Below are 14616 nucleotides of genomic sequence, written 5' to 3' on the forward strand. Positions count from 1 at the left end.
AACTTGAATACTCTGGCACTATAAGGAATGAAGTTCCCAATCTTGTTTCAGCAAAGATGCACACAGTCCCATGATGCCAGCACTACTTCAAACCACGGTCATTCTGAGTGTCATTCTGAGTGTCTCTGTCAGAGAGGGTTCCAATGCAAACCTCTGACTCCAAAGCCCAGATCCTTTCCCTCAGTGATTTTCAAATATGTTCAAAGAACATACATGCCACAGGAATAATCAGGGTAGCAAAAAGAATATGAAGAAGACAAAGCTCCCTACTATCTGAGAACTTTCCTCAAAGGTACTTTATTTGGATTTGTTTTACATTTTTAAAGTTTTGTGAAGATTATGTTAATACAAGGTCAGGTATGTGCATATGTGTTGGTCATTTGCATCCACACCCTCTAGGAGATCGTAAGCTTCTGCTCAAGAGCATAGCCCCACAGTCTAACATGCCTGGCACATGGATAGCACACAGCAAATATTTGCAGGCTCAAAGAAGTAGGAATAGTCAGCGAAGAGGCTGCTGGAGAAGTCCAAAGAGAGTAAGGGGGCATAGATCACAGTTGTTTCAAAGGGACTGCTGAGAAGAGGAAGATACAAAAATAATCTGAATAACAAATATGACTTGACTGCTTAAACATAGACAGAATGAAGGAGATGGAAGAAAAAGATGATTTCAAAGTTTCAATTCTACGAAGCAACCACTGGAGAAGGTGATGAAGCTACCGGACAGGAAGAACAGGGAGGATGGGTAGATGGCACAGGAAAGCAGAATGAGGTTCCCTATGCACTGGGTTTAAAGAGACAATAGAACAACTAGAGGAAATACCTGGTTGGAGATATGGGACGATACTCAGGTAAAAGGACAAGACTAGAAATATAGATTTATACAATGAAAAAACTAGACATACTTAAAGTAGAAACATACCATGGACCTCGCATCAAATACTTGTGGCTGATGCTCTGTCGCAAAACTTCTTTGTGGAAGAGTTGGCAGGAAAGGAAAACAACCATTGTTGATATAGCTTCTACTGATATTTCATATGTAATATCTCTAAAATGGAAGAAAAACAGAGTAACAATCACTTTGGAAGATTAAGACACTATTCTTTTCTAAATGAACTATACATTTAAAAACTCAAATCTAAATATTCAGTATTTTCAGGTTACTGAAAAATGTTAATACGTTTAATACAAAAATTAAGTCAAGCAAAAATATTAAACTCCTTCCCTGTCATTAGCTGGTGTATTTGGGTTAGTTATCCCTTTATTTCCCTATTTTCCAGTTTCCATCTCCTATTAAATGACAAGTCTGTGTATAATGGAAATAGTTACTAGCAGTGTTCTGTTTTGAAGATTCACTCTAGACATCTATGTTCATTTCTGTTTAGTGATAATACAGAGACAAATACTCAGATTGTAAAGCTGAAGAGAAGGTACAGTGTAGGGCAGAAAACAATGCCTTTTCATGTTGATGATCACTTTACAATCAGAACAATAATACACCCTAGATCTTGTGTCTCTAGTGCCTACCTTTCTCAAGGTCAACTTTGCATGTTCAGCAAAATATTAACAGTAAACAAGTTATTTCTGTTTTATTAAGCATATTTTGATTATGAAGGGTTATTCTGTCCTCTCAAGATCATAAACCCCTTTGGGAAACAAGTCTTAGATCAAATAAAAAGAAAAAGATTCAGCTGAACAGAAAGCACACAGAGGAATAAAGGCATCCAGAAATTTCCAGTTACTGCAAAAGTTTAAACAGGATTATAATGGGGAACATGTTAAGAACAAGGAAGTAGAAACCTCAACAACGCAGTAAAAAGAGCAATAGCACCAAAAGAATACTAAAATATTTTTATAAAAATGAAATAATTATGAAAAACAAAGAAAAATACTTAACACCTACTTAAATGAAAGCTCATTAAACAAATTAATGATGACTTGATTCTAGAACTAGAAAAATTTAAATTCTACCAGATATCTTAAGGAGTTATTACTGATAGAAATATGTTTAAAAGGCCAGGCTCAGTGGCTCACGCCTGTAATCCCAGCACTTTGGGAGGCCAAAGCGGGTGGATCACCTGAGGTCAGGAGTTTGAGACCAGCCTGGCCAACATGGTAAAACCCCATCTCTGCTAAAAATACAAAAAATTAGCTGGGCATGGTGGCGGGCACCTGTAATGCTAGCTACTAGGGAGGCTGAGGCAGGAGAATGGCTTGAACCTGGGAGGCGGAAGTTGCAGTGAGCCAAGATCGTGCCATTGCACTCCAGCCTTGGCGATAAGAGCGAAACTCCATCTCAAAAACAAAAAATAAAGAAAGAAAAAGAAATATATTTAAAAATGACATATAAAAAAAGAAAAACACAAGAGACCCACGCAATTAGCCTTATTACGTGGTTGAATAAAGCTCAGCTCTACTCAGAAATCTGACTTTTAAAGTATTGTAGAACAATCTCTTTCCTGAAATTTCCATAATCACTGTTGTAAAAATTAACCTGTAAAAAGCAATTCTTGGGCATAGTGGCACATGCCTGTAATCCCAGCTACTCAGGAGGCTGAGGCACTAGAACCCAGAAGGTGGAGGCTGCAGTGAGCTGAGATTACACCACTGCACTCCAGCCTGGGCAACAGAGTGAGACTCTTGTATCAAAAAATAAAAATAAAAAATTTAAAAAATAAAATAGAGCAATTCTTGTATTTGTTCTTCTTTCATGAATTGAATGAAAGACAAACTTGATGTTTCATGTCATGTTATGATTTACTAATGATGATTTGATTTGGGTGCTCAGAACCCCCAAAAATTTTGTATCACAATAATCATTCATTCAAAACATAGCCCACGCCTGTCTGGAATCCATACACAATAGTCTCCTGGCTAGGCTTTTCACTTGGGTCAGAGTTTAAAGCCAAATCCTGACATAACAAATACTTGGCTGTGAGTTAGAGCCTATTTAGATAGGCAGATGGATGACTATGTCCAATACATTTGCAAACGTTTTCTGTCTTTCTTTTTTTTTTTTCTTTTTGGAGACAGGGTCTGTGTCTGTCACCTAGGCTGACACCTAGTGGCGCGATCTTAGCTCAGTGCAACCTCCACCTCCCAGGCTCAAGTGATCCTCCTGCCTTAGCCTCTCAAGTAGCTGGGACTACAGGCAGACACCATCATGCCCAGCTAATTTTTGTCTTTTTTACAGAGAGGGGGTTTTACCATGTTGCCCAGGCTGATCTGGAACTCCTGTGCTCAAGTGATCTGCCTGCCTGGGGCTCCCAAACTGCTGGGATTATAGGCATGAGCCATCGTGCCAGACTGCAAATGTATTTTGTCATTGCATCAATAATAAAGAATCAGCTGTGGTGGTTTACAATTTAACATCTTACTGTACGCCTCAGATCTAGAAACAAATTGTTTTACTAAATTGTTTTAGTTTTGCTTAAACCAAAATCTATGACTACTAATAATTACTAGGTCTAATAACCTTAGGGAAAGAATACGTATTTAGAAAAAAGTGTTCTTCCCCTTCAAAATTAATTGGGCCAAACACAATCAGAAGTGAGAGAACAAAAAAAGTGTTAACCTTGGATCATCCTCTCTTACCATAGAATCCTATAAATGTAGAAGAATGAAGAGTAGAGGGTTTGATGCTGGGAGGTAAGGAAAGCTTCCAGCACATAAGAATACTGAAGCAATACAACATGACAATAAGAGTCACTGCAAGCTAAAAACCCATTTCCCCAAATTCCTAAACAGAACCATGTGTGTCTTCCGTAGGCCCAGAGAAACAAATTATATCAAATTGCTTATCACACAGTATTTTTGCTCATATGATGTTCAACAAATATTGATTAAAAATTTATTCTTACTATCTCTAGACAGGCATTATGCTACATATTGGGGACATATCCATCAACAAATAGACAAGGCTCCTGCCTTTATGAAGCTTACAATTTAGTGGAAAAAAGAAAAATCAAATAATAATCACTCCAAAAAGGACTATAAAGGAAAAAAACAAGTAATAACAGGAGAGGATTACAGGACACTCTGATAGTAACTATGGGATCAAAAGAAAGCGTCTCTTAAAAAGTGGCATTTAAAACCTGGAGTATGAGTAGCAATTACTTACAAATCTTTCTTACTATAATATATGAGACTCTAGCTAGAGAACCTTTCATTTTTGCTGTTGTTTATATTCTCAACTCTAGTATATAATAGGTACTCAATGGATAAATAAATGGAAAGATGGAGGGATCTTTACTGTTTTCATTTTGACTGGAAACTTATTGAATACCTTCCTTAATAGATCAATCAGCAAAGTGTACAAGGCATATATAACTTAGAATAGCAAAGAGGAAGAAGAATGCTGAGGTCAGGTAATATGTATTCATAAGCACAAATGGAATACTCATTGCAACAAAAATGTAAAGGGAATTTCATGAAAGAAGGATCCAGAATGTTGTTGACTGGCTTACAGCTGTCCTCTGTTGATTTTGCCTGACCAACATCCACCTCCTGTTCTTCTGGCAAAAGCAGCCCTTTTGTCCTCCTGAGAACCTCCCTCCCCTCCATACATGTGGATTGGATGGGGCACGACTCTGCCTCCTGGTGATCCACATTTGGCCAATAAAAATGGTCCTTGTCAAAATCCTTCCCAGCACTTCTGGAACTATCAGAAAAGAGGCACTCTCTCCTTCTGAGATTGTGAGTGCTAAGAACTATGTATGGATAGAGCTGCTACTGGTTTTCTCTGTCGATGGATCCTGCCTGAGAACATAGCCAATCACAGCAGTGACAAGAGATTGAGAACATCACAGCAGTGACAAGAGATTGAGGGGGAAGGAGCAAAAAGGAGAGAAGAAAGAGAGGAGTCCTAGTGAAGAGTCAGCGGAATAATCAAACATAGAAAAAGAAATTACTATGAAATCCGGCAAATCCCATGAAAGAAGATGAACTATCTGTATTAGGAACACAGAGATAACAGCAACCAATTCTGCCTGGGTCAGAAGGGAAATTCTTCACAAAGATGATGATATTTGAGCAGAGGAAGAACAAGAAGAAGGGGAAGGGCATTAAAGTGAAGAAACCATACAAAGGCAGCCACAAAAAGGTCTGGTAGTTTTGAAGGAAAATAAGAAATTCAATATCGATCAAACAGATTAAAAGAAGGTGGGGGAAAGGGGTGGGAGCAAAGGGACTCGAACTGGGAGTTGAGAAATTAATAAAATGGAAAAAGTATGTATATATTGGAGAAGTTAGATTAAAACAGTTATTAAAAAATCAAGAAACTATTCAAATAAATTTAAAAATCCAACTAGGCCAGATACAAGATCAACTTTGAAAGATAAATAGCGTTTCTCCTTAGCAGCACTAACCAACAATAGTAGGTTATCAAAAACAAAACAGCGTTTTGCAAGACTGCCAGAATAACTAAAATGTTTGGAATAAAATGTTTTGGTCCTTCATAGGACATCTATGAAGAAAAACATCTAAAAAGGACACAGTGGATGATCTGAACAGAATGACAATACTATGAAGATAATAATTCTACCCAGATTAATACAGAAAGTCAACGAATCACAACCAAAATTCTCACTCGACTTTTTTGAGGAACTGCATAAATTGACTCACTTTTATGAAATAATAAACAAATAGCCAAGTCAACCTTGACAATAAAGAATGAAGAGGGGCACTTTCCCTACTGGATATCAAGCCACTCTATACAGCTGTAGTAAGAAAAACAGCATGGTATTTGTATAAAAAGTAAACAAACCAAAGGACCCCAATTGATAATTCAAAGACAGACCTGTGTATATATGAAAATAATATACAATAAAGATTACGATTACTCCACAAATCAATGAAGAAAAACACATTGTACAGAAGATGGTAATGGGAAACACCTCTTTTATTTCATAATGACAGATCCCTACACTTTACAACATACTCGAGACCTACTACAGAAGACTTAATGACTTAGATGTGAATAAAACTAAAGTTGATAGAAGGAAGTGCACAATAAGTTTGTAACATAAGCACAAGAAAGGACTTATTAAATAAAAGCCTAAGAACACAAACCACAAAGGCAAAAATTACACATTAAATTACATCAGAATTAAAGATTACTGCTCAGCAAATGAATCCCTGGACAAAGTTAACAGGCAGATAATAGACTGAAAGAAGAACACGAAACTAATATCAAGGCTATTACAAATAACTCCTGCAAACAACCAATAAAAAGGCAGGAACTCTGCTAGAAAAAAAAAATCAAAAGATATAAACAGGCAATCTGAAACAAGGTGATATGCCCCTATGCCCTAGAGAATGTAATGTGTTGTCAGGCATGTGGTGATATAAAAACCCTCATGCTCTGCTGATGGGAATACTGACCAGCATAGTCAGTTTTAGAGAACCTATGTCCATTCACACAGACACACAGACACACACGTGTGCATGCGCACGTGCCAAAGAAAAATCCACAGAGATATGTCTGAGAAATATAGTAGGCATCCTCTAAAATGACCCCAATCATGCCTGCTTCCTGCTATTCATGCCCTTGTGTAATCCCCTCCCCTCACAGAATACAACAAAAGAGAGAGTTATGTCACTTTTGAGAGATCAGCTTACAACATAACTACGATGTGTGTTGAGTAGCCCCTCTTGCTCTTCCATTTGCCGGCCAGTTGCCTTGCTGTAGGCTAACATACTGAGAGGTCTACACGGCAAAGAACTAAGGGAGGCCTCCAATCAACAGCCAGTGAGGAACTGAGGTCCTCAGTCCAACCCTTGAGGAGCTGAATCTTGCCAATAGCCAAGAGACCTAGGAAGCAAGGCGTCCCCCAGCTGAGGCTTCAAGTGAGACCAGAGCCCCAGCTTGACTACAACTTCATGTGACACCTTGAGTCAGAGGCTTAAAGCTACGGTATACTCAGACCTCTGACCCTAAAAAACTATGTAATAATATTTGTTGTTCTAAACAGCTAAGTTTTGGGTAATTTTTATGCAGCAATAGATGAACAACACGAAACATCCATTATTTGTGGGCATGCAAAGTTGGAGGCAATCCGGGTATAACCGATGAATTAAATAAGTAAAATGAGGCGGAGCCACACATGGAGCAGGTTTTGGGGTTTTTTGTTTGTTTGTTTGTTTGTTTGTTTTTGAGACAGAGTCTCGCTCTGTCGCCCAGGCTAGAGTGCAGTGGCGCCATCTCGGCTCACTGCAAGCTCCGCCTCCCGGATTCACGCCGTTCTCCTGCCTCAGCCTCTCGAGTAGCTGTGAACTACAGGCACCCGCCACCACGCCCAGCTAATTTTTCTGTATTTTTAGTAGAGACGGGGTTTCACTGTGTTAGCCAGGATGGTCTCGATCTCCTGATCTCGTGATCCGCCCGCCTCGGCCTCCCAAAGAGCTGGGATTACAAGCGTGAGCGACTGCACCCGGCCCACGTGGAGAAGTTTTAAAAGCCACAGACTAAGTGTTCACTTTGCATCACAAGTAACTCTTAAAAACAGTTTTGAGAGGAAAAAAGTAAAAAAAAAACAGAATGAGTTCTATAACACAATTCTATTTACATACATTAAAAATACATGTACACATACAAATAACATTTTGTACCTGAACATATATATGTAGAAGTAAACATATTAAACACATCAGAATGGCTATCTATGGGAAAGAAAAGGAAATAGGGAATGGAGATAAAAGAGAATAAATGAATGGATGAATACTAAATGGAGGAAAGGACAGGCCTTACAGGAGCTGATGATAATAGTGCTAAAGAATGTGACACATAGCCAAATTCAACCCTATGTCTGATGAGTCTAAAACCAGGGCTTGTGGGATGAAAGGACACATAAGAGGATGGGGAACATACTGATGTGAGAAAATGTTTAAACTAATCCAGGAAACAAAAGACGTGTGCAATAAATCATCTGGGGGGACATAATGAGGACATCCACTAAAACAGTGACAACATGAATGAAAAAGCAATCAGATTTGAATAACATTTAATAAAATAAAACTACTACCACTCAGTGACAGATCAGACACTTAAAATGGGCAAGAAAAACAGATTAATCAAGAAACACTAAGCTTTCTAAATGTAGCACCCAGAGATGGTGATGCCATTAACTAAATCAAGGACACAGGAAATGGAAAATTGCCATATATACAGTCAACACTCATTATTCACAGATTCTGTATTTGTAAAATCACCTATTCACTAAAATTTATTTGTAACCCCCAAATCAGTATTGCAGCACTTCTGCTAACTGAACTAATCTACATTAATTTTCTAACTTGCACCAAAAAAATCCTAGACCAAATTTCATGACAAAAAATAGAAAGTAAAAAATTCCAAATGAATTCACAGATAAATTATACTATGACAAAGATGATAAAGGCTGGATGTGGTGGCTCATGCCTGTAATCCCAGCACTTTGGGAGGCCGAGGCGGGTGGATCACGAGGTCAGGAGATCGAGACCATCCTGGCTAACACGGTGAAACCCCGTGAAACTACTAAAAATACAAAAAATTAGCCAGGCATGGTGGCAGGCACCTGTAGTCCCAGCTACTCAGGAAGCTGAGGCAGGGGAATCGCTTGAACCTGGGAGGTGGAGGTTGCAGTAAGCTGAGATCGCACCACTGCATTCTAGCCTGGGCTACAGAGTGAGACTCCATCGCGCAAAAAAAAAAAAAAATGATAAAATGATAATATAAAAAGCAAGGTCTGTATTTCCTTTGTGTCACTGAGGGTGGATGTGGATGGGGTATTCATGAAAGAAGAGTGGCCATGAGTTGATAGTTATTGAAGCTGAGTGACAAGCACATGGAGTTTCATTATTTTCTCTATATTTATATGCTTGAAATTTTCCATAAATTCAAAAATATAAATTAAAAAATTGACTATTTATGAAGTGACTGTAGACCATGAGTTTGGGGAAGTCAGGGGCCTTTCTTATTCCTAGCTCCTCCCACAGTTCCCAGAAAATAGTAGGTATTTAACAAATATTAGAATGAATGAACCATTGAAAATTCTGTACTTAAATCTAATTTGCTAAAGTTGTCTGCTTTGAGAAGCTGAATATGTTCTATCAGCACTGTATTAGTTTTACATTGCTGCCATTAACAAATCATCACAAATGTAGCAGCTTTAAACAGCACCATTTGTTATCATACAGTCCTGGGAGTCAGAAGTCCAGTACAGGTCTCATGAGCCTAAAATCCAGGTGTCGGCAAGCTGCATTCCATTCTGGAGGCTCTAAAGAAGAATTCATTTCCTGTTCATTTGGGTTTTTGGCAGGACTCATTTCCTCGTGGTTGTAGGACCCAGGTCCCTGTTTTCTTGCTGGGTGTAAACTGAGGGCAATTCTTGGCTTCTAGGGGTCACCACATCCCTTGGCCCATGGATCTCTTGTTCCATCTTCGAAGGAAGCAAGGACTTTGAGTGACTCCTTATATCACATCTCTCTGACCCACTCTGCTTTGCTCATTTAAGGACTCATGTGTTAGACTGGGCCCGACAGGATAATGAATGACAGTCTCTCCATTAAAAGGTCTTTAACTTTAAACACATCTACAACATCACTTTTGACATATAAGTTATGTTACTCACAGGTTCCAGGGATTAGAGCATGTACATCTTTGGGGTTTGGAATGGCATTAGTCTGCCTACCACTAGCACTCAGTAAGAATCAGATTATGTGCTAATTTCAGTAAAAACCAAAAATTTGCCTACCAGCCAGCATAAAAATATTACTCATTATTATACTATCTGCCAGATTAGGAGGGGAGGTGAGGATAATAAAAATACAGTCATGGGTCCCATAACAATATGTCAGTCAACAATGGACCACATATATGATAATGCTTCCATATTATAATGCCATATTTTAATGTACCCTTTCTATGTTTAGATATGTGTAGATACATACTTACATTGTGTTACAACTGCCTATAGTATTTAGTGCAGTAACATGCTATACAGGTTTGTAGCCTAGGAGCAACAGGTTATATTATTCAGGGTAGGTGTGTAGCAGGCTATAACATCTAGGTTTATGTAAGTACACTCTATGATGTTTGCACAATTTCACAATATCCCCATCATTAAGCAATGCATAACTGTATACACAATGAAGCACAGCTTCAAATGGTAGCAAAGGTATAAATATTAAAAATAGCGAGAACAGAATGATTTTGTGGGGAGAAGGTGGGCAAAGATGTCAAGAACCTAATTTCCAATTTTTGTTGTCTGAGGATATTTCTTATAACCACAAAGCAAGGGAAAATTTAAATACACAGGGCAAAAATATTCAGACAAGGATAATCACCATCCCACAGCTGCCCACCCCACTAAGAATAAAATTCGGAGTCCTTAACTCAGCCTCTAAGACCCTGTATGACTTCTGCATCCATACTAACTTATCTTCTACCACATACCCTCCCCATCCTTGCTCATTCTGCTCAGCTCTACTGGCTTGCTTAGTGTCCTTGGATATACCAAGCATGTGACCGCCTCAAGGCCTTGAAGCTGCTGTTCCCTCTGTTAGAATACTCTCCCATCAAACAGTAACAGGACTCTGTCTTTGACTTTATTATAAGGTCCACTTCACAAGAAGCCCTCCCTTATGATCTTGGCTAAAATACCATCACATTACTATTTCTTTCATTGCCCTTATCACATCCTAACATTACATATTAATGTGTTTATTGTCTGTCCTATCCCACTCGCAACTAGAATTTATATCTTATTCAGTATTGTATCCCTAGCACCTAAAACAAGGACTGACAACCAGTGAATACTCACATATTTTTGAATAGTCTCTTCAACTATGCTCACAGGCACAGTGAGAAATTAATACTATTTTACCAAAACCAGGAAAAATACATCCATTCGTGTACAAATTTTAAATGATGAAAAATATCTGAAACTCCCAGCTTCTAAACACTTTTTTATGGTTTAACACTCTGCAGAAAAATTTATGCCTGGGCATACTGGTTCATGCCTGTAATCCCAGCACTTTAGGAGACTGAGGCAGGAGGATCACTTGAGGCCAGGAGTTCAGGACAGGCTTGGGCAACATACAAGACCCCACCTCTACACCACATTAAACAAAAAAAAAAATCACTAGACTCCTGGAGCCACAGTAACAGAACTAGTAGTAACAACAAAAATAATTACTCAACATTCATTTGAAACAAGACTTACTCAAAGTAGCCCATGCCTTCATTTAATCCATTTTCTGTAATAAATGGTATTGAAGATGACTGATGTTTTTCAAAAGTCAGTTTAAAAATAAGGAACCCAAATTTGGGTTCTACATATCTGGGGAAAAAATGATGTAAACAGAAAAACCCTGGAACAGCCATTTAAGAAATACATTTTAAAGAAACATGTGGGCAAAATGCAACTATCCATCAACTACTGCTTCCTCGTTACCACGTTCCCTCACATCTCCTAAGTCTCTGTGATGGCTTCAACTTCCCCTTCTGCCTCCGAACTGCTTGGCTAACTCATATTCATAACTCAAGACTTTGGACTTTGTTATTCTTGATTATTTACAAAATAGCCTGTAACTACAAGCCAAAGAACAAGAGATGTCACATGTCAACACACCACTTAATATGAATAAAAATACAAGATTTAGAGAAAACAAGAATTAATGCCTTAAAAAAAATCTCCTTTTGATCTGATGATGATTGAGTCTGCAGTTATCTCTCCCGTGAGAAATCTATCAGGAAGAAGAGTAGACATTTCTTATTTTTAAATCATTGTTATATAAGTTAGTAATAGGACTTCATCAGTAACATTCTAAAAGGACATTAATACATATAGTAGGACAACTGTATAACCTTTTGGGGGGAAAAAAAAAAAAAACCTGAATCCATACCACAGACTCTATACAAAAATAAATCCCAAATATATCAAAGGTTTAAATCTAAAAAGAAATGGAAGAATTCCTTTATAACATGCTTTAGTGAAGGTCTTTCCAATCATTCATTGGGTATCTACTATAAGACAAACTTCACAGAGCTTAAATCTAGAGGGGCAGATAAATAAATATGTTATACATTAAATTAAAAGATAAGTGCTATGAAAAAAGTAAGGGTATAAAGGTAGGACCAAGAGTGCCAGGTTAGGGTAGAAGGGTAAGTAACAGGCTAAGCTGCTGTGACAAAGAGGTCTAAAGTTCAAGTATTTAAAACAGGATCAAAGTTAATTTCTCTGCCATATCATAATCCAGAAAATAATCCAGATCAGGTAGGCTCCACTTGATAAGAATACACAAGGCCCATGCTGGGAGGGAAGCTCTACTACCCTTTGCACGTGCTTCAAAGTTTGTGCCAGCTGTTATAATTTCCCACCAAAGAGAAGGGGAAAAAAATGTACTCCAAGGCAAGTCATTTCTCTTTTTTTAATGTAAAAGCATATATCTCTTCTTCTGGTACATCCATACCTAGCTGCAGGGGATCCTGATAAATGGCATCTCCACCTGGACAGCCGTTGTCCAGCTAAACTCTAAATAAAGAAGATAAATCTGGGGGACTGACAACCTATCACAGGTGTGTTACAATTTTAAATAAGAAGACCTCAACAAGGACTTGACATTTAAGCAAAGACTTGAAAGAAGCAAGGTGGCAAGGGAAGTGTCTTCCAAGTAGAGGGCCCAGCACACACAGTCCCTAAGGTAGGAATACACCTAGTACCACACGCAGTCCCTAAGGTAGGAATACACCTAGTACCTTTAAGGAACAACAAAGAGGCCAGTAGGGCTAGAATAGAATCTGCAAGAAGAAGAGTAGTAAGAGATGAGGTTTAAAAAGGTAAAACTGAGTCAGCTTATAGATCCTTAAGCCTAAAAGCTATAAAAGATGGATAAATTTAAATTATTCAAAATTGTTTTATTAAAAAGTCATCATGATAAAAACAAAAATATCCTATAAGCAAGTAAGTCAACAGGCAAACTGAAAAAAATATTTAAATTCTAACACAGAAAGGGTTTTAGAAAGATACAATAGAGGCAGCAATACAAACTGAGCAAAGGATATGAGCAAAAACAAATTAACAATGTCCATCAATAAGGGCATGATTAAATATATTTTGATACTGATCTACAACAGAACATTATATAGCTTTTGAAGAAGAGTGAGAAAGGCTGTGGAGAAACTGAAACCCTCTTTCATGGCTGGCAGGAAGGTAAAGTGGTGAAACTGCTGTGGAAAAGTTTGGCAGTTAACTCAAAAAGTTAAATACAGAGTTACCATATCACTTAGCAATTCCATTCCTAGATGCATACCCAGAAGAACTGAAAACGTTTCTACACAAAATCTTGTACATTGATGCTCAAAGCAGCATTACTCATAATGGCCAAAAAGTAAAAATAAACCCAATGCATATCAACTGGTGAATAAGCAAAATGTGGTATATACAGACAATGGGATACTTTTCAGCATAAAAAAGAATGAAATACTGGTACATATTATATAACATGAATGAACTCTGAACACATTATACAAAGTAAATGCCAGATACAAAAGCCATATATTGTATGATTTCACTTGCATAAAATATCCAGAATAGGGAAATGCATAGACAGAAGGCAGATGAGTGGTTACTAGGGGCAGAAGAGAGGGATAAATGAGGCCTGAAGCAGTCAGGCCCATTAGCAAATGGGTGCACAGTTTCTCTTTGGATAATGAAAATGTTCTATAATTAGATAGTGGTGTTGGTTTCACAACTTTGTGAACATACTGCAAACCACTGAACTGTATATTTTTAAAGGGTGAAAATTTTAGTATTTAAAATATACCTCAATGAAGTTGTTATTTAAAAAATAAAAATGAGAAAGTTCTATATAGTGTACAACAACTGCCAGGATAGAATGTTAACTAGAAAAAGAATAAAGTTCAAAACAATATGTAGAATTTCCTGCCTTTTATGTGGAAGCAAGGTGAAATAAGAATCTATATTCATAACTGAATATACAGATGCTCTTTGACTAATAATGGAATTATGTCCCAATAAATCTACTGTAAGTTGAAAGTATCAAAAGCCAAAAATGCATTTAAATACCCTAACCTATTATATTATAACTTAGCTTAGCTTACCTTAAACATGCATGAATACTTAAATAAGCCTACAGTTGGGCAAAGTCATCTAACACAAAGCCTACTTTATAATAAAGTGTTGAATATTTCATGTAATTTATTGAACACTGTACTGAAAGTGAAAAATAAAATAGTTGTATAGGTACTTGAAGTACAGTTTCTACTGAATGCCTATCGCTTTCACATAATCGTAAATTCAAAAAATCATAAGTCAAATTATCATTAAGTTGTAGGTCATCTCTATACTTGTAAAAAATTATAAGGGCAAGTAAGAAACTAAGAATAGCAGTTAACTATGGAGGCCAATGGAAGGACTAGGGAGATGGGAGACAAGGATGAGAGGGAGATTGTTCATGCATACTTTTATGTGTTGGATTTTTGAATAATATAAACGCATCATCTATATAAAAATTAAGTTAATAACTAAAAACAGAAGACTGCCATAAATATTAAAAACTGAACTTCTATTCATTAAAATATAACATATTGAAATAAAAGCAAAGAAAAAAACGAAG

The 14616-nt window shown here is 37.4% G+C and overlaps 1 protein-coding gene across 50 annotated transcripts in view; it reads right to left on the minus strand.

Moving 5' to 3' along the window:
* DYM (dymeclin) overlaps window positions 1-14616 on the minus strand; it is a 411382-nt gene that overhangs the window by 283754 nt on the left and 113012 nt on the right. For 41 of the 50 annotated variants that reach the window (XM_001151222.8, XM_009433974.5, XM_024350839.3 and 38 more), the window contains one exon: window positions 923-1048. The exons of the other annotated variants lie outside the window; for them this stretch is intronic. In XM_001151222.8, the coding sequence (XP_001151222.1) occupies window positions 923-1048 (126 nt within the window). The remainder of the gene's footprint in view (window positions 1-922; window positions 1049-14616) is intronic. 50 annotated transcript variants of the gene reach the window in all.

The sequence above is a fragment of the Pan troglodytes genome, chromosome 17 (assembly GCF_028858775.2).
Source record: "Pan troglodytes isolate AG18354 chromosome 17, NHGRI_mPanTro3-v2.0_pri, whole genome shotgun sequence".
Lineage (NCBI taxonomy): Eukaryota > Metazoa > Chordata > Mammalia > Primates > Hominidae > Pan > Pan troglodytes.